Source organism: Oncorhynchus tshawytscha, unplaced genomic scaffold, assembly GCF_018296145.1.
Source record: "Oncorhynchus tshawytscha isolate Ot180627B unplaced genomic scaffold, Otsh_v2.0 Un_contig_3643_pilon_pilon, whole genome shotgun sequence".
Taxonomy (NCBI): domain Eukaryota; kingdom Metazoa; phylum Chordata; class Actinopteri; order Salmoniformes; family Salmonidae; genus Oncorhynchus; species Oncorhynchus tshawytscha.
The window spans coordinates 75,870-96,133 of NW_024609159.1; the positions used below are offsets into that span (position 1 = coordinate 75,870).

General features: G+C 48.9%; 1 protein-coding gene across 1 annotated transcript; it reads right to left on the reverse strand.

Moving 5' to 3' along the window:
- Window positions 1-9,347: 9,347 nt before the first annotated feature.
- On the reverse strand, window positions 9,348-14,142 carry LOC112242113 (alpha-crystallin A chain). Its single transcript, XM_024410081.2, has 3 exons — window positions 13,746-14,142; window positions 11,798-11,920; window positions 9,348-10,372 (listed from the first exon to the last, which is right to left on the reverse strand). Exons 1-3 carry the CDS (start codon window positions 13,941-13,943, stop codon window positions 10,160-10,162), a joined length of 534 nt encoding a protein of 177 aa, XP_024265849.2. The 5' UTR covers window positions 13,944-14,142; the 3' UTR covers window positions 9,348-10,159.
- Window positions 14,143-20,264: the final 6,122 nt, after the last annotated feature.

Here is a 20,264-nt window from a genome sequence, read left to right on the forward strand (position 1 = left end):
CTCCACCTGTCTGGCTCTGCTTTGGTTGTCTGTTTTCAGCTGGCCCACCACCACCAGCCCACCTCCACCTGTCTGGCTCTGCTTTGGTTGTCTGTTTTCAGCTGGCCCACCACCACCAGCCCACCTCCACCTGTCTGGCTCTGCTTTGGTTGTCTGTTTTCAGCTGGCCCACCACCACCAGCCCACCTCTACCTGTCTGGCTCTGCTTTGGTTGTCTGTTTTCAGCTGGCCCACCACCACCAGCCCACCTCACCTGTCTGGCTCTGCTTTGGTTGTCTGTTTTCAGCTGGCCCACCACCACCAGCCCACCTCTACCTGTCTGGCTCTGCTTTGGTTGTCTGTTTTCAGCTGGCCCACCACCACCAGCCCACCTCCACCTGTCTGGCTCTGCTTTGGTTGTCTGTTTTCAGCTGGCCCACCACCACCAGCCCACCTCCACCTGTCTGGCTCTGCTTTGGTTGTCTGTTTTCAGCTGGCCCACCAATCACCAGCCCACCTCCACCTGTCTGGCTCTGCTTTGGTTGTCTGTTTTCAGCTGGCCCACCACCACCAGCCCACCTCTACCTGTCTGGCTCTGCTTTGGTTGTCTGTTTTCAGCTGGCCCACCACCACCAGCCCACCTCCACCTGTCTGGCTCTGCTTTGGTTGTCTGTTTTCAGCTGGCCCACCACCACCAGCCCACCTCACCTGTCTGGCTCTGCTTTGGTTGTCTGTTTTCAGCTGGCCCACCACCACCAGCCCACCTCCACCTGTCTGGCTCTGCTTTGGTTGTCTGTTTTCAGCTGGCCCACCACCAATACCAGCCCAGCCTCCACCTGTCTGGCTCTGCTTTGGTTGTCTGTTTTCAGCTGGCCCACCACCACCAGCCCACCTCAACCTGTCTGGCTCTGCTTTGGTTGTCTGTTTTCAGCTGGCCCACCACCACCAGCCCACCTCCACCTGTCTGGCTCTGCTTTGGTTGTCTGTTTTCAGCTGGCCCACCACCAGCCCACCTCTACCTGTCTGGCTCTGCTTTGGTTGTCTGTTTTCAGCTGGCCCACCACCACCAGCCCACCTCCACCTGTCTGGCTCTGCTTTGGTTGTCTGTTTTCAGCTGGCCCACCACCACCAGCCCACCTCCACCTGTCTGGCTCTGCTTTGGTTGTCTGTTTTCAGCTGGCCCACCACCACCAGCCCACCTCCACCTGTCTGGCTCTGCTTTGGTTGTCTGTTTTCAGCTGGCCCACCACCACCAGCCCACCTCTACCTGTCTGGCTCTGCTTTGGTTGTCTGTTTTCAGCTGGCCCACCACCACCAGCCCACCTCCACCTGTCTGGCTCTGCTTTGGTTGTCTGTTTTCAGCTGGCCCACCACCACCAGCCCACCTCTACCTGTCTGGCTCTGCTTTGGTTGTCTGTTTTCAGCTGGCCCACCACCACCAGCCCACCTCCACCTGTCTGGCTCTGCTTTGGTTGTCTGTTTTCAGCTGGCCACCACCACCAGCCCACCTCCACCTGTCTGGCTCTGCTTTGGTTGTCTGTTTTCAGCTGGCCCACCACCACCAGCCCACCTCCACCTGTCTGGCTCTGCTTTGGTTGTCTGTTTTCAGCTGGCCCACCACCACCAGCCCACCTCTACCTGTCTGGCTCTGCTTTGGTTGTCTGTTTTCAGCTGGCCCACCACCACCAGCCCACCTGTCTGGCTCTGCTTTGGTTGTCTGTTTTCAGCTGGCCCACCACCACCAGCCCACCTCCACCTGTCTGGCTCTGCTGTCTGTTTTCAGCTTACCAGCCCACCTCTACCTGTCTGGCTCTCTTTGGTTGTCTGTTTTCAGCTGGCCCACCACCACCAGCCCACCTCCACCTGTCTGGCTCTGCTTTGGTTGTCTGTTTTCAGCTTACCAGCCCACCTCTACCTGTCTGGCTCTGCTTTGGTTGTCTGTTTTCAGCTGGCCCACCAATACCAGCCCACCTCTACCTGTCTGGCTCTGCTTTGGTTGTCTGTTTTCAGCTGGCCCACCACCACCAGCCCACCTCTACCTGTCTGGCTCTGCTTTGGTTGTCTGTTTTCAGCTGGCCCACCACCACCAGCCCACCTCTACCTGTCTGGCTCTGCTTTGGTTGTCTGTTTTCAGCTGGCCCACCAATACCAGCCCAGCCTCCACCTGTCTGGCTCTGCTTTGGTTGTCCAGCTGGCCCACCACCACCAGCCCACCTCCACCTGTCTGGCTCTGCTTTGGTTGTCTGTTTTCAGCTGGCCCACCACCACCAGCCCACCTCCACCTGTCTGGCTCTGCTTTGGTTGTCTGTTTTCAGCTGGCCCACCACCACCAGCCCACCTCTACCTGTCTGGCTCTGCTTTGGTTGTCTGTTTTCAGCTGGCCCACCACCACCAGCCCACCTCCACCTGTCTGGCTCTGCTTTGGTTGTCTGTTTTCAGCTGGCCCACCACCACCAGCCCACCTCCACCTGTCTGGCTCTGCTTTGGTTGTCTGTTTTCAGCTGGCCCACCACCACCAGCCCACCTCCACCTGTCTGGCTCTGCTTTGGTTGTCTGTTTTCAGCTGGCCCACCAATACCAGCCCACTCACCTGTCTGGCTCTGCTTTGGTTGTCTGTTTTCAGCTGGCCCACCAATACCAGCCCACCTCTACCTGTCTGGCTCTGCTTTGGTTGTCTGTTTTCAGCTGGCCCACCACCACCAGCCCACCTCCACCTGTCTGGCTCTGCTTTGGTTGTCTGTTTTCAGCTGGCCCACCACCACCAGCCCACCTCCACCTGTCTGGCTCTGCTTTGGTTGTCTGTTTTCAGCTGGCCCACCACCACCAGCCCACCACCTGTCTGGCTCCAGTTGTCTGTTTTCAGCACACCACCTACCTGGCTCACCTGTTTTCTGCCCACCACCACCAGCCCACCTCCACCTGTCTGGCTCTGCTTTGGTTGTCTGTTTTCAGCTGGCCCACCACCACCAGCCCACCTCCACCTGTCTGGCTCTGCTTTGGTTGTCTGTTTTCAGCTGGCCCACCACCACCAGCCCACCTCCACCTGTCTGGCTCTGCTTTGGTTGTCTGTTTTCAGCTGGCCCACCACCACCAGCCCACCTCCACCTGTCTGGCTCTGCTTTGGTTGTCTGTTTTCAGCTGGCCCACCACCACCAGCCCACCACCTGTCTGGCTCTGCTTTGGTTGTCTGTTTTCAGCTGGCCCAATACCAGCCCACCTCTACCTGTCTGGCTCTGCTTTGGTTGTCTGTTTTCAGCTGGCCCACCACCACCAGCCCACCTCACCTGTCTGGCTCTGCTTTGGTTGTCTGTTTTCAGCTGGCCCACCACCACCAGCCCACCTCCACCTGTCTGGCTCTGCTTTGGTTGTCTGTTTTCAGCTTGCCCACCACCACCAGCCCACCTCCACCTGTCTGGCTCTGCCTTGGTTGTCTGTTTTCAGCTGGCCCACCAATACCAGCCCAGCCTCCACCTGTCTGGCTCTGCTTTGGTTGTCTGTTTTCAGCTGGCCCACCACCACCAGCCCACCTCCACCTGTCTGGCTCTGCTTTGGTTGTCTGTTTTCTGGCCCACCACCACCAGCTACCTGTCTGGCTCTGCTTTGGTTGTCTGTTTTCAGCTGGCCCACCACCACCAGCCCACCTCCACCTGTCTGGCTCTGCTTTGGTTGTCTGTTTTCAGCTGGCCCACCACCACCAGCCCACCTCACCTGTCTGGCTCTGCTTTGGTTGTCTGTTTTCAGCTGGCCCACCACCACCAGCCCACCTCCACCTGTCTGGCTCTCTGTTGTCTGTTTTCAGCTGGCCCACCACCACCAGCCCACCTCCACCTGTCTGGCTCTGCTTTGGTTGTCTGTTTTCAGCTGGCCCACCACCACCAGCCCACCTCCACCTGTCTGGCTCTGCTTTGGTTGTCTGTTTTCAGCTGGCCCACCACCACCAGCCCACCTCCACCTGTCTGGCTCTGCTTTGGTTGTCTGTTTTCAGCTGGCCCACCAATACCAGCCCACCTCTACCTGTCTGGCTCTGCTTTGGTTGTCTGTTTTCAGCTGGCCCACCACCACCAGCCCACCTCCACCTGTCTGGCTCTGCTTTGGTTGTCTGTTTTCAGCTGGCCCACCAATACCAGCCCACCTCTACCTGTCTGGCTCTGCTTTGGTTGTCTGTTTTCAGCTGGCCCACCAATACCAGCCCACCTCTACCTGTCTGGCTCTGCTTTGGTTGTCTGTTTTCAGCTGGCCCACCACCACCAGCCCACCTCCACCTGTCTGGCTCTGCTTTGGTTGTCTGTTTTCAGCTGGCCCACCACCACCAGCCCACCTCCACCTGTCTGGCTCTGCTTTGGTTGTCTGTTTTCAGCTGGCCCACCAATACCAGCCCAGCCTCCACCTGTCTGGCTCTGCTTTGGTTGTCTGTTTTCAGCTGGCCCACCACCACCAGCCCACCTCCACCTGTCTGGCTCTGCTTTGGTTGTCTGTTTTCAGCTGGCCCACCACCACCAGCCCACCTCCACCTGTCTGGCTCTGCTTTGGTTGTCTGTTTTCAGCTGGCCCACCAGCCCACCTCCACCTGTCTGGCTCTGCTTTGGTTGTCTGTTTTCAGCTGGCCCACCAGCCCACCTCCACCTGTCTGGCTCTGCTTTGGTTGTCTGTTTTCAGCTGGCCCACCAATACCAGCCCACCTCTACCTGTCTGGCTCTGCTTTGGTTGTCTGTTTTCAGCTGCCCCACCACCACCAGCCCACCTCCACCTGTCTGGCTCTGCTTTGGTTGTCTGTTTTCAGCTGGCCCACCACCACCAGCCCACCTCCACCTGTCTGGCTCTGCTTTGGTTGTCTGTTTTCAGCTGGCCCACCAATACCAGCCCACCTCTACCTGTCTGGCTCTGCTTTGGTTGTCTGTTTTCAGCTGGCCCACCAATACCAGCCCACCTCTACCTGTCTGGCTCTGCTTTGGTTATCTGTTTTCAGCTGGCCCACCACCACCAGCCCACCTCTACCTGTCTGGCTCTGCTTTGGTTGTCTGTTTTCAGCTGGCCCACCACCACCAGCCCACCTCCACCTGTCTGGCTCTGCTTTGGTTGTCTGTTTTCAGCTGGCCCACCACCACCAGCCCACCTCTACCTGTCTGGCTCTGCTTTGGTTGTCTGTTTTCAGCTGGCCCACCACCACCAGCCCACCTCCACCTGTCTGGCTCTGCTTTGGTTGTCTGTTTTCAGCTGGCCCACCAATACCAGCCCACCTCCACCTGTCTGGCTCTTCTTTGGTTGTCTGTTTTCAGCTGGCCCACCAATACCAGCCCACCTCTACCTGTCTGGCTCTGCTTTGGTTGTCTGTTTTCAGCTGGCCCACCAATACCAGCCCACCTCTACCTGTCTGGCTCTGCTTTGGTTGTCTGTTTTCAGCTGGCCCACCACCACCAGCCCACCTCCACCTGTCTGGCTCTGCTTTGGTTCCAGTCAGGGGTTGGTATTGCTATACCTCCCTCACTGCCTGTAGTTTGTTATTATTATAATAATTGAGCCTTGCTCTGGCAGAGAGCTCCCCTGAAGAAGCAGAGCCTTACGCCTAGCCCTAATGACCTAATGCAGGTAGCCTGGTGGGCAGGAGCGTTGGGCCAGTAACCGAAAGGTTGCTGGATCGAATCCCCGAGCTGACCTGACAAGATAAAAATCTGTCATACTGCCTTGGTTGCTGGATCAAATCCCCGAGCTGACAAAGTGAAAATGAGTAATTCTGCCCCTGAGCAAGGCAATTAAGCCACTGTTCCCCGGGCGCGATGACATGGATGTTGATTAAGGCCCCCCCCCTCGCACCTCTCTGATTCAGAGGGGTTGGGTTAAATGCGGAAGAGACATTTCAGTTGAATGTATTCAGTTGTATAACTGACTAGGTATCCCCCTTTCCTATTGTCATTTATTTGGTTATTTAATGGTTAAACGAATATGTGGTGTTTCCTGTCACTTTCTTTTGGTATTTGGTATTTTATTAGGATCCCCATTATCTGTTGCAAAAGCAGCAGCTACTCTTCCTGGGGTCCACATGAAACATGACAATATACAGAACATTAATAGACACGAACAGAACTATATAAAAGTGTTTTTTTAAAGGCACACGTAGCCTAGATATCAATACATACACACAAACTATCTAGGTCAAATAGGGGGAGAGGCGATGTGCCGTGAGATGTTGCTTTATCTGTTTTTTGAAACCAGGCTTGCTGTTTATTTGAGCAATATGAGATGGAAGGAAGTTCCATGCAATAATGATTCTATATAATATTGTACATTTTGTTGAGTTTGTTCTGGATTTGGGAACTCTGAAAAGACCCCCCGGTGGCATGTCTGGTGGCGTAAGTGTGTGTGTGTCAGAGCTGTGTGTAAATTGACAATGCAAACAATTTGGGATTTTCAACACAATGTTTCTTCTAAAAAGAAGAAGTGATGCAGTCAGTCTCTCCTCAAATCTTAGCCAAGAGAGACTGGCATGCATTTATATATTATATTTACACCAACCCTCTGATTACAATGAAGAGTAAGACATGTCGCTCTGTTCTGGGCCAGATGCAGTTTAACTAGGTCTTTCCTTGCAGCACTTGATCATATGACTGGACAATAATCAAGATAAGATAAAACTAGAGCCTGCAGAACTTGCTTTTTGGAGTGTGGTGTCAAAAAAGCAGAGCATCTCTTTATTACGGACAGACACCTCCCCATCTTTACAACCATTGCATATATACCATTGACCATGACAGTTTACAATCTAAAGTAACGGCAAGTAATTTAATCTCCTCAACATGTTCAACAGCCCCACCATTCATTACCAGATTCAGCGGAGGTCTAGAATTTAGGGAATGATTTGTACCAAATTACAATGCTCTTAGTTTTAGAGATATGCAGGACCAGTTGGCCACCCATTCCAAAATAGACTGCAACTCTTTGTTAAGGGTTTCAGTGACTTCATTAGCTGTGGTTGCTGATGCATATATGGTTGAGTCATCAGCATACATGGACACACATGCTTTGTTTAATGCCAGTGGCAGGTCATTGGTAAAAATAGAAAAGAGTAGAGGGCCTAGAGAGCTGCCCTGCGGTACACCACACTTTACATGTTTGACATTAGAGAAGCTTCCTTTAAAGAAAATCCTTTGACTTCTATTAGATAGATAGCTCTGAATCCACAATATGGCAGAGGTTGAAAACAGATTATGGTCAATAATATCAAAGTCTGCACTAACATTACAGCTCCCACAATCTTCTTATCAATTTACATGTTGAGTGCCCTTTTCTGCAGAAAGACTGTTCATTTGTTTACAGAGAAATAGCATTGTATTTGGTCAAACACAATTCTTTCCAACCATTTGCTAAGAGTTGGCAGCCAGCTGATAGGTCTGCTGTTAGAACCAGTAAAACTGCTTCACCACTCTTGGGTAGCGGAATGACTTTGGTTTCCCTCCAGGCCTGAGGACAAAGACTTTCCTCTAGGCTCAGATTAAAGATATGACAGATAGGAGTGGTTTAGAGTCAGCTACCATCCTCAGTAGATTCTTTATATCATTGATATTGGCTTCATAATACAGTTTCTTCTTCTTTTTGTTGAGTTTATTCACATAATTTCTCAATTTGCAGTAAGTTAGCCAGTCAGATGTGCAGCCAGACTTATTAGCCACTCCTTTTGCCCCCATCTCTTTCAACCATACAGTTTTTAAATTTCTCATCAATCCATGGAGCCTTAACAGTTCTAACAGTCAGTTTCTTAACAGGTGCATGTTTATCAATAATTGGAAGAAGACATTTCATAAATTCATCAAGTGCAGCGTCTGGATGCTCCTCATTAATCACATCAGACCAACAATTTTGTTTTTTACATCATCCACATAAGAGTCACAGCAAAATCTTGTGTATGATCTCTTATACATTATTTTAGGCCCAGCTGTTCGGTTTCCTGGATATAGACACTATATTGTGATCACTGCTCCAATGGGCACATTTACAGCTTTAGAACAAAGTTTTACAGTATTAGTAAAAATGTGATCGATACATGTGGTTGATCTTGTTCCTGTAGTGTTTGTAAACACCCAGGTAGATTGATTGATAACCTGAACCAGATTACAGGCACTGGTTACAGTGAGAAGCTTCCTCTTGAGTGGACAGCTTGATGAAAACCAGTCAATATTCAGTAGACCTCTCTGTTTTATATCACATACACATTTTTGTGTGTGTGTGTGTGTGTGTGTGTGTGTGTGTGTGTGTGTGTGTGTGTGTGTGTGTGTGTGTGTGTGTGTGTGTGTGTGTGTGTGTGTGTGTGTGTGTGTGTGTGTGTGTGTGTGTGTGTGTGTGTGTGTGTGTGTGTGTGTGTGTGTGTGTGTGTGTGTGTGTGTGTTAGTAGGTAGTAGGGATGTTATGTTGATAAGTGTGTGAATTGGGCCATTTTCCTGTCCTGCTAAGCTTTCAAAATGTAAAAGTCCTTTTGGTGTCAGGGAGCAAAAAGTACATCATTTTATTTAGGAATGTAGTAAAGTAGAAGTTGTAAAATATAAATAGTAAAGTAGAGTACAGATACCCCAAAAACTACTTAAGTAGTACTTTACACCACTGGTACTACTGACCCTGGCTCTGCTATTTCTTTTCCTCTCACTCCCTTATCTTTATCTCTGTCTCTCTTTCTCACTGTCTCTGTTTTTCTGTCCCAGTCTCTCTCTCACATTCTCTCTCTGTCTCATTCTCTCTGTCTCAGTCTCTCTCTGTCTCTGTCTCATTCTCTCTGTCTCAGTCTGTCTCTCTCTGTCTCATTCTCTCTGTCTCAGTTCTCTGTCTGTCTCTCTCTGTCTCATTCTCTCTGTCTCTCTCTCTGTCTCATTCTCTTTCTGTCTCAGTCTCTCTGTCTGTCTCTCTCTGTCTCAGTCTCTCTGTCTCATTCTCTGTCTCATCTGTCTCTCTGTCTCTCTCTGTCTCATTCTCTCTGTCTGTCTCTCTGTCTGTCTCTCTCTCTGTCTCATTCTCTCTGTCTCTCTGTCTCAGTCTCTCTGTCTGTCTCTCTCTGTCTCATTCTCTCTGTCTCAGTCTCTCTCTGTCTCATTCTTCTCTCTGTCTCATCTCTCTCTGTCTGTCTCTCTCTGTCTCATTCTCTCTGTCTCAGTCTCTCTCTCTCTGTCTTACTCTATTGCTCTCGTGCCACTTATTTCATACTTATTTAGGTGACTGATTAAGAAGGGGATCAGATTAATCACAGCTCTTAGAGAGTAAACACTCTCAGCTCTATTACAATGAATATGTGGTCTAGTTTTGCTCAGTAGCTTTGCGGTTGACCTGCGCAACGGATACGTTCACGTCCAATGAATACTTGATGAAACAGAGAACGTACAGACAAGGGGTTGCTTCTTGGTTAATATTACAGTTTTATTGTTTCTACTTCTCAGGTAGTGAGCAGATATCAGCTGAACAGGGCTAACGCTACAGGACAGGAAATACTCAAAGGACAAGAGAGAAGGGTTTGGAAAAAGTCACGACACAGGAATGGAAAAAAGCCAGGTGGTGGTATAAGCCCAATGATGGAAGCCCTTTTCAGTACTACAGCAGTCCTATAGGACCAGACAATGGTACGTACTTAACCCTAACTCCCCCTATCCTCCCCCTCCCTCTCTTTCTCTTAGAAAGAGTTGCTCAGTAAAGCCCTTCAGTACAGCCAGGAGAAAGACGGCAGCTTCCTCACTGGGTGAAATATTACCCACGGTACCCCTGGGGTGACCGATTTGTTGTTTGTTTACACAGGAAGTAGAAAGCCAGGGTTAAGTCATGTGACCCCCTCTTAAATCCTTTTGTTTTGTTGTCCCCCAAGCCCCAACCATCCCTCTCTTTATCCATCCTCATGGGTCATGAGTCATAATCAGAGGCAGAATATTAACACTGCCATAATAGTCTAGCACAGTCTAAAAAATGAGAAAATATTAGACTAGAAATACACTGATATCTTCTAAGTGTGGAGTCAGGGAGAGAGGGATTGGGGTAGGGTGGTGAGGGGAGGGGCGAGGGGGTGGGGAGACTTTGGGGGTAAAGGAATGTGTTGTTCAGCCCCCGCACCCTGCCCCAGCCACACGGCTGTTTTATTTGGAAGAGAAGCCCCCCCCCTGCATGCCCCCTTCCGCCCTTCGACACCCCCCGCATCCCCAGTGCCACCCACGTCTTCTTAAGAGGAGGGGGAGGCGTTAGTCTTGTCGTCGCGGGTGACGGGGATGCTGCGGTCGCCACGGCCGAGGTCGCCACCGCCACCGGTGACCTTTGGGCCACAAAGGGTCAGGAGGCCGTCGGTGGACAGTGTGCAGGAGATAGCCGATTGGTCCACGCTGGAGGGGAGGCGGTAGCGGCGGTGGAACTCACGTGAGATGTAACCGTGGTCGTCCTGGAGACAAGAGAGAGACAAATGAGGATGAGAGTAAGGATGTAGTGTCCACGTTCAACACTTTAGATGGAAAATGATGAACGTTTTTATGGTGCTTTTTAAATCATTATCCCTTCACACTGTCAGATACAGGCCTAACCATATGAATTCAGCACTCTAAGAAAAAAACATGTGCGGCTGCTGGGAATGACGCAGAAAGGACGTAAGAGAAAGCAAAACGTTCCTTAGTTACAACGGCTCCCCCACTCAGCCTGTCCCTGGAGGCCACTAACATCCAGAATGAAAATAAATGACGAGAGAGAGAAGAGAGAGAGAGAGAGAAAGAGAAGAGAGAGAGAAGAGAGAGAAAAGAGAGAGATAAGTAGCATATTGTAATCTAATTTAATGACTCTTAACTCTTACAAAGGAAAACTCAAAACATTGTGGGTCACGTTCACCTCTATGACTAACATACATCACATTTGTTCTGTGTCACCGTGTGGCCCCAGAAAATGAAATGACCCCAAACAATGTGTCCCATTGTTTATGTAGGAATCCCTATCATTGGAGATGTTTTTCCCAGCAAAGTGTGTCAGTGTGTATAGTTTCATCTGAGGACACGTAACTGCTTGGTTGTTGGACTTCATCCTGGCTGAACATGGGCCTAGAAAAGGGTCGAATTGAATTCGTATGAGGGGTAATGCTCGTAAGCCGACCAATTCCCAGAGTAAACAAAACAAGGCTGTGGGTGGGTGTGCTCGACACACATGAATTAGGTTGAGAAATTCTCCTCTGACTCAAAATGTTGAATCTAATAACACATCTTGTTAGCATCTCTTTGAGGACGTGGCTGATTAATGCTGGTTGTTGTAGCAGTGGCTCTGTCTAGGTAGATGGAAGGAGCAACCTGCCTAAGGATGAATGCACTGACCTGGAAAGCACAGTGATGACAGTATCTGGTGCGCTTGTTGCTTCAACTACTGCCACAGGGTGTTTCCATGTGACAGGCGTGCAGGCACTCACACTATACATGTACAGTATAGACAGTATGTCACAGGAGGTTGGTAATTGGGGAGGATGGGTTCGTGGTAATGACAGGAGTGGAATCAGTGGAATGGTATCAAATACATCAAACACATGGTTTCCATGGTTTCCAGGTGTTGATTCCATTCTATTCGTTTCGTTCCAGCCATTATTATGATCCGTCCTCCCGTCAGCAGCCCCCACTGATATATATGTGCACATGTGAGAAACCAGGCGTTGGTGTTCCAAGCCATAGTAGAGGGATTGTGTTTGAACTCAGGAGCGGGTGTACTACCACAAGTCACAGTGGTAGTTTTGAGCTAGCTCAGCCTGTCCGTCCAGAGAGATTAGGGTGTGTGCTGCTTAGATGGGATGGAATCTTAACCCATCCAACCAGGGGTCACCGATGGTGGGAGGTCTCACCTGTCTCTCTCCATGCTTTCCCTGGATCTCCACATAGTCATCAGTCACCTTTACGTTGAGTTCATCAGGAGAGAAGTGCTTCACATCCATGAAGACCGAGAACTTGTCCCTGTCGGACCTGACCTGGAGAGATAGAGGGAAAGGAGTTGAAGGTTAAAGGTCACGGGTGGCGGGAACCTGGTAACCACAGTGACGCTCATCTTCTGAAATGTATTTTTTTCCCATATCAGTTCAGTTCTATATGTTGTCATATCTCAGAGAGATATGAAGAAGAGTATCCATTTCTGAAGTGAGTATAGATGCTGCAAAATAAAATGTGTGTCACTAGTCACCAAAACACTAGATGTTGTTTGGACATCGAAATTCTGACATCCTGGCATATAACCCAAGTTGAAATGCAGTTTGAGCTAGTAATGGAATGAGTCAGTATATTATGGGCAGGACAGAGCATGGTTTAGACTTGGTTTAGACTTGGTCTAGACTTGGTTTAGACTTGGTTTAGACTTTGTGGATAACACTGCAGCAGTCTCTGAGCTCTTCCCTGCTGAGAATCACTCAAGATTAGTGCATTCCATTTGCCGCTCATTTTCAACATACTTGCAATAGTCTTGCAAACTGCAAAATGCACTTCTTATCGTTGTTTACAGCTCCAGTAGTATTGGTATGTGACCTCTCTGTTCTCTGTACTCTCTTATGACAATCAGCAACATCTACTACAGCTGTATAGGATAGCAGGATGTCGTAGCCATTCAATAACAGATATGGCTAGTGCTACTGCTGTCATAGCCATTCAATAACATATCTGGCTAGTGCTACTGCTGTCATAGCCATTCAATAACAGATATGGCTAGCGCTACTGCTGTCATAGCCATTCAATAACAGATATGGCTAGCGCTACTGCTGTCATAGCCATTCAATAACAGATATGGCTAGCGCTACTGCTGTCATAGCCATTCAATAACAGATATGGCTAGCGCTACTGCTGTCATAGCCATTCAATAACAGATATGGCTAGCGCTACTGCTGTCATAGCCATTCAATAACAGATATGGCTAGCGCTACTGCTGTCATAGCCATTCAATAACAGATATGGCTAGCGCTACTGCTGTCATAGCCATTCAATAACAGATCTGGCTAGTGCTACTACTGTCATAGCCATTCAATAACAGATCTGGCTAGCGCTACTGCTGTCGTAGCCATTCAATAACAGATCTGGCTAGTGCTACTGCTGTCATAGCCATTCAATAACAGATATGGCTAGCGCTACTGCTGTCATAGCCATTCAATAACAGATATGGCTAGCGCTATTGCTGTCATAGCCATTCAATAACAGATCTGGCTAGCGCTACTGCTGTCATAGCCATTCAATAACAGATCTGGCTAGCGCTACATTAGGGCCAATTACAGTACGAGTCAAATCTGTCCAATCTCAGTCCATTTTGCGAATCGTCTTTTTTATAGGAAAACAGCATACTGTTCAACCAATGACACTGTAGAGGATGTAACCAATGCATCATGACCCTAATAACTCGGTTTCAATTGATTAATTTTACCCTTATTTTACCAGGTCTGTTGACTGAGACCACATTCTCATTTACAGCAACGACCTGTGGATGATTTGATTCCCCCAAGGACACACAAGCTCTCTCTGTTAGCTAGGACAACATCTTCTGTCTATGAAGTATTACATCTTTCCCCATCAAACACTGACAACCAAGTCTGCTTTCTATCCATAAAGATAGACAACAAGAAACATGCAAATCATACATTTGGGTAGTTTGAACTAAACTAAAGGGACTACAGATTTAGAATGATGGTGAATGAATAGGTCTTAGTGGATCCTATTCTTCCCCAGAGGACAGAGCAGCTTAGCCTGGTAAACCAGACTGAACACTTCCAATGCTGAGCACAGTGATCAATCAGTCAGGTTGAACAGGTTAGTTGTTACCTCAGACATGCCAGAGTTGGTGGAGTCCAGGAAGTTGCGGAACAGCGACTGTCTGTAGTAGGGGCTGATGGTGGAGGCAGCATAGGGGAACAGGTCATAGTCGAACATGCCCTCCCCGAAAAACTGGTCAAAGAGACGAGCGGGATACATGGAGCCCATGGCACGTCTGAACCAGGGGTGCTGGATGGCAATATCCATACTAGCGTAGGTTAGGTTTTAGCTCGACGGGCCCAAACTCAATACAGACGGTTTCCTGCTGCTCTGCTTTAGCTCGGCTCGCTAGTGCCTGTGTTCTGTTAGGAGTAGAGAGAGAGAGGCGTGAGGGAGGACTAGAGGTAGTAGTAGCAGTAGTAGTAGAGAGGAGTAGGGGTCCCAAGTGGTGCGTGTCCTCTCCTCTGCAGCCGCCCCTCTTTATATACCTGTGGGGCAGAAAAGAGGGGCTTTAGTGCGGATCTCTGTGGAATGGCATTATCTCATGGTGGGACGGGCTCAGTCAGCAGAATCGGTGGGTGGAGTGCCCGCTGGCCCGTCCAGCTACAGCCTGGCCCTCGTAACGTGGCGGGACCTGTGCCAGCGCCAACCGGACGACAAGGTTCTGACAAAACAAGCCGAGGCTTGGCCTGTGGAGAGGGTGAGGAAGAGGGGGAGGAAGAGGGGGAGGAAAAGGGGGAGACGGAGAGAGAATCAGGAGGTCGGGGTGAAAAGAAATGGGTTGGTGGCACCTTAATATGGGAGGACTGGCTCACAGTAATCGCTGGAAAGAATAAATAGAATGGTATTGAACAAATCAAAAACATGGTTTATCATGAGCCGTCCTCCCCTCAGCAGCCTCCTGTGGTTGGTGGGGTTTCTGACACTGGATACGGGGGATGGGAATTAAATCTGTCTGGGTGTGGAGCACCGACATGCTCATTCTCTCTCTCTGTCTTTCACACACATACACACACACATACGCACGCACGCACACGCGCATGCACGCACGCACGCACGCACGCACGCACGCACGCACGCACGCACGCACACACACACACACACACACACACACACACACACACACACACACATATACACACATATACACAGATATACACACACACATACACATACACACACATACACACGCACACACACACATACACACAAACACACTATTGTTCTGGTACTTTGTTGGGATGAAGAGCAGACTTCAGTCACAATACAGTCTGGGGGTGGCTGTGTGAGGGCGTGGAGAGGTCAACATCACAACAACAGCGGTCAAACATTGTGAGGATGGGTATTTGTCCCATTGACCAGTATGGAATGTAAAATAGAGGGGAAACAGCAGGGAAAACAGCAGAGGAAACAGCAGGGGAAACAGCAGGGAAACAGCAGGGAAACAGCAGAGGAAACAGCAGAGGAAACAGCAGAGGAAACAGCAGAGGAAACAGCAGGGAAACAGCAGAGGAAACAGCAGAGGAAACAGCAGGGAAACAGCAGGGAAACAGCAGAGGAAACAGCAGGGAAACAGCAGAGGAAACAGCAGAGGAAACAGCAGGGAAACAGCAGGGAAACAGCAGGGAAACAGCAGGGAAACAGCAGGGAAACAGCAGAGGAAACAGCAGGGAAACAGCAGGGAAACAGCAGGGAAACAGCAGAGGAAAAACAGAACACCAGAGGAAACAGCAGGGAAACAGCAGGGAAACAACAGGGAAACACCAGAGGAAACAGCAGAGGAAACAGCAGAGGAAACAGCAGGGAAACAGCAGAGAAACAGCAGAGGAAACAGCAGGGAAACAGCAGGAAAACACCAGAGGAAACAGCAGAGGAAACAGCAGGGAAACAGCAGGGGAAACAGCAGAGGAAACAGCAGAGAAAACAGCAGGGGAAACAGCAGGGAAACAGCAGGGGAAACAGCAGAGGAAACAGCAGGGGAAACAGCAGGGAAACAGCAGGGGAAACAGCAGGGGAAACAGCAGTATCTGAAGTTTGCTAGAGAGCATTTGGATGATCCAGAAGAAGATTGGGAGAATGTCATATGGTCAGATGAAACCAAAATAGAACTTTTTGGTAAAAACTCAACTCATCGTGTTTGGAGGACAAAGAATGCTGAGTTGCATCCAAAGAACACCATACCTACTGTGAAGCATGGGGGTGGAAACATCATGCTAGAGGGGCTGTTTTTCTGCAAAGGGACCAGGACGACTGATCCGTGTAAAGGAAAGAATGAATGGGGCCATATATCGTGAGATTTTGAGTGAAAACCTTCTTCCATCAGCAGGGGCATTGAAGATGAAACGTGGCGGGGTCTTTCAGTATGACAATGATCCCAAACACACGAAGGAGTGGCTTCGTAAGAAGCATTTCAAGGTCCTGGAGTGGCCTAGCCAGTCTCCAGATCTCAACCCCATAGAAAATCTTTGGAGGGAGTTGAAAGTCCGTGTTGCCCAGCAACAGCCCCAAAACATCACTGCTCTAGAGGAGATCTGCATGGAGGAATGGGCCAAAATACCAGCAACAGTGTGTGTGAACCTCGTGAAGACTTACAGAAAACATTTGACCTCTGTCATTGCCAACAAAGGGTATATAACAAAGTATTGAGATACACTTTTGTTATTGACTAAATACTTATTTTCCACCATAATTTGCAAATAAATTCATAAAAAATCCTACAATGTGATTTTCTGGATTTTTTCCTCTCATTTTGTCTGTCATAGTTGAAGTGTACCTATGATGAAAATTATAGGCCTCTCTCATCTTTTTAAGTGGGAGAACTTGCACAATTGGTGGCTGACTAAATACTTTTTTGCCCCACTGTATGTGTGTGTGTGTGTGTGTGTGTGTGTGTGTGTGTGTGTGTGTGTGTGTGTGTGTGTGTGTGTGTGTGTGTGTGTGTGTGTGTGTGTGTGTGTGTGTGTGTGTGTCTGTATCATTGTGTTTGTGTGAAGTAGCGTGCAAAATTGTTTCTAAAGCAACAGTGTGTGTGTGTGTCTGAACCTGTGTGTGTGTCTGAACCATTTGTGTGTTTGTGTCTGAACAATTGTGTGTGTGTGTGTCTGTCTGAACCAGTATGTGTGTATTAAAAGCCTAAGAACTCAGAGAGAGGAGCTATGCACCCAAACAGACCCCTCCACGCCCACTGCACCCACCCCCAGTTCCCATGGCTCTGATCCCTCTGCCGGTGACTTCCCTCCGGGCCTCGCCCCTGCTGTATTAACCTAATCCCCCTGGGCTTTCACCCGGTCCAGCACAGAGGCTTACACAAAGCACCGGCCAGGCCCTTTCTCCAGCCCACAGACGCACCCGCCAAGACCAACCGGCCTCGGCCAGGGCCGAGCGCCTAGGGGATGTTGTGGGGCTGGATGGAGGCCAGGGGATGGAGGAGAGGATAGGGGTGCCGGACGTAGCGGGGTTGGGCCTTGTTACAGCCCTGTCAGCAGGTTTAGGGGCAGAGAGGGTTTTATCAATGAGCCAGACAATAGAAGCCCTGGTCTGTGTATATCCTACAGTATGCTAGACAGGTCAGGCTATTCATCGTCAGCTCTGGTTGGAACAGTGGTGTGTAACCTAACCTGGGGCTAACCTGGGCTAACCCTAACCTGGGGCTAACCTGGGGCTAACCTGGGGCTAACCTGGGGCTAACCTGAGGCTAACCTGGGGCTAACCTGAGGCTAACCTGAGGCTAACCTGGGGCTAACCTGAGGCTAACCTGGGGCTAACCTGAGGCTAACCTGAGGCTAACCTGAGGGTGTGATATTGATTTGTGTACTGGAATGTTGAGGGAGCTAGCACAGAAGCATTTCACTGCACCTTTTATACATGCCGACTGTGTACGTTACCATTACAGTCTGATTTGTATTCCTTCCTTTAGGTGATCACAAAATGATAGCGAAATAGGACAGGAAGGAAATGTGGTAGACAAGGTTTGAATCCAGGTCTCCTGTGCACAACAAGACTGTTTTAGCACAGTGAGCTAAATTGGGGGTTTGGACCTCTGGAACGGTTATTCACCACATAAGTGTGATTCACTGAACCACTGCTACTGAAGGATGGAAGGAAGGAAGGAAAGATGGAAGGAGAGAAGAAGGAAGGATGGAAGGCTGGATAGATAGAAGGAAGGAAGCCGTTAGAGGCCTTGCTTAGGGCCTGTGTGCTTGCTCTAGCTCAGGGGTAAGCAACCCTGTTCCTGGAGGGCTGCAGGCACTGCAGGATAGTGTTCCAGCTTGACACCACACCTGGCCAACTGAGCTAATTGGTCAGTTCAGTGATGGCCTAACTTCAACACACCTGGCTAACTGAGCTAATTGATCAGTTCAGTGATGGCCTAATTTCAACACACCTGGCCAACTGAGCTAATTGGTCAGTTCAGTGATGGCCTAACTTCACCACACCTGGCCAACTGAGCTAATTGATCAGTTCAGTGATGGCCTAACTTCAACACACCTGGCCAACTGAGCTAATTGGTCAGTTCAGTGATGGCCTAACTTCAACACACCTGGCCAACTGAGCTAATTGGTCAGTTCAGTGATGGCCTAATTTCAACACACCTGGCCAACTGAGCTAATTGGTCAGTTCAGTGATGGCCTAACTTCAACACACCTGGCCAACTGAGCTAATTGGTCAGTTCAGTGATGGCCTAACTTCAACACACCTGGTCAACTGAGCTAATTGGTCAGTTCAGTGATGGCCTAACTTCAACACACCTGGCCAACTGAGCTAATTGGTCAGTTCAGTGATGGCCTAACTTCAACACACCTGGCCAACTGAGCTAATTGGTCAGTTCAGTGATGGCCTAACATCAACACACCTGGCCAACTGAGCTAATTGGTCAGTTCAGTGATGGCCTAACATCAACACACCTGATCTTCCAGGCTGGTTAAATCAACATTATAAGCTGGCACTCCAGGAGCAGTGTTGCCTACCCTTACTATAGCTAGTTGTACAGTAGCTAGAATACTTCAGGAATTGACTAGTTTAGGCATTAATAAGTCACTGTTATTCAAAACTCAATGAGCGGTCTATATTTCAATGGTTGAAATGATGAATGAGCTTATATGTTCCATTGCTATTTGAAGTGTGATTTGGATTGGTCATAATGTGTTAACATGTAATAACTAAACAGCTTGCTGTTTGCATGGTTGAAGGACATTTCTAGCCTACAAGACTGACAATTATGCGAGGACTCACCATCCATGTTATCAATATTATGGTTTTAACCATGTTTGGATGATATAGAGCCCTCAAACTCAACTCTGGACCACAAAGCCTGTTTCATTGTTTCCCTCTAATGAGGGACTGATTTAGACCGGGGACACCAGGTGTGTGCAATTAATTATCAGGTAGAACAGAAAACCTGCAGGCTCTGGACCTCGTAGGGTAAGAGTTGGATACCCCTGGTAGAGTGTCAGTTGAACTAAGCTCATGGGGCATTTATAAATTGTATTCAAGAAATGTAATTAATTAAAAGTCCAAAAATGGATGTACCCTTTAAAACCCTAAACAGTACCTTAAATAATGAAATTGTTGCAAGCCCAAGCAGACTCGAGAGCAGTCATACATAGAATGTTAGACCAACCAAATCTATGCTCTTTCACTGTCGCCTAGTGGTAGGGTGGTGTAACTGCTGATACTGTTATTCATATGCACAGCTCGGCTACACATTTTATCACAGAAGGTTCGGTTGTTTAGCTATCGAGAAGAGATGTCCAGAGAATTCGACCACGCAGCCACTTTGTACATTCTAAACAGGTAATGGCTTAGGGTCAACATAATTAGAGTACCATTTATCTTAATCACAATGGAATCTCAAACTACTATTAAAAGCTCATACATTTTCACTATACACATTCTTTTTGTGTTTTTTTGTTGAATTTTACCCCTTTTTCTCCCCAATTTCGTGGTATCCAATTGTTTTAGTAGCTACTATCTTGTCCCATCGCTACAACTCCCGTATGGGCTCGGGAGACGAAGGTTGAAAGTCATGCGTCCTCCGATACACAACCCAACCAAGCCGCACTGCTTCTTAACACAGCGCGCATCCACCCGGAAGCCAGCCGCACCAATGTGTCGGGGGAAACACCGTGCACCTGGCAACCTTGGTTAGCGCGCACTGCGCCCGGCCCGCCACAGGAGTCACTGGTGCGCGATGCGACAAGGACATCCCTACCGGGCAAGCCCTCCCTAACCCGGACGACGCTTGGCCAATTGTGCGTCGCCCCACGGACCTCCCGGTCGCCGCCGGTTACGACAGAGCCTGGGCGCGAACCCAGAGTCTCTGATGGCACAGCTGGCGCTGCACTATACACATTCTACACACAAAATGATTGCATAGCAAATATAAATTCAGAGATGTTTTAACAACTTTATTTTTCATAAGATTATAAAGTGATTTTATAGCACACAAATCCCGATAGGACTTTTTACTCTGATACATCCAAAGTGAAAAGCATAAACAACCATACAAATACATTGTTGGCACACCAAATTATCTCTGACTTTGTATTATACTGGCATATCAATCATTCTATTTCATATGATCTTGTC

Coding starts and splice junctions, on each gene's coding strand:
- LOC112242113 (XM_024410081.2), bottom strand. CDS start 13,943: ATGGATATTGCCATCCAGCACCCCTGGTTCAGACGTGCCATGGGCTCC. Junction 11,921..13,745: donor CCAACTCTGGCATGTCTGAG/GTAACAACTAAC, acceptor CTATCTCTCCAG/GTCAGGTCCGACAGGGACAA. Junction 10,373..11,797: donor GAAAGCATGGAGAGAGACAG/GTGAGACCTCCC, acceptor TCTTGTCTCCAG/GACGACCACGGTTACATCTC.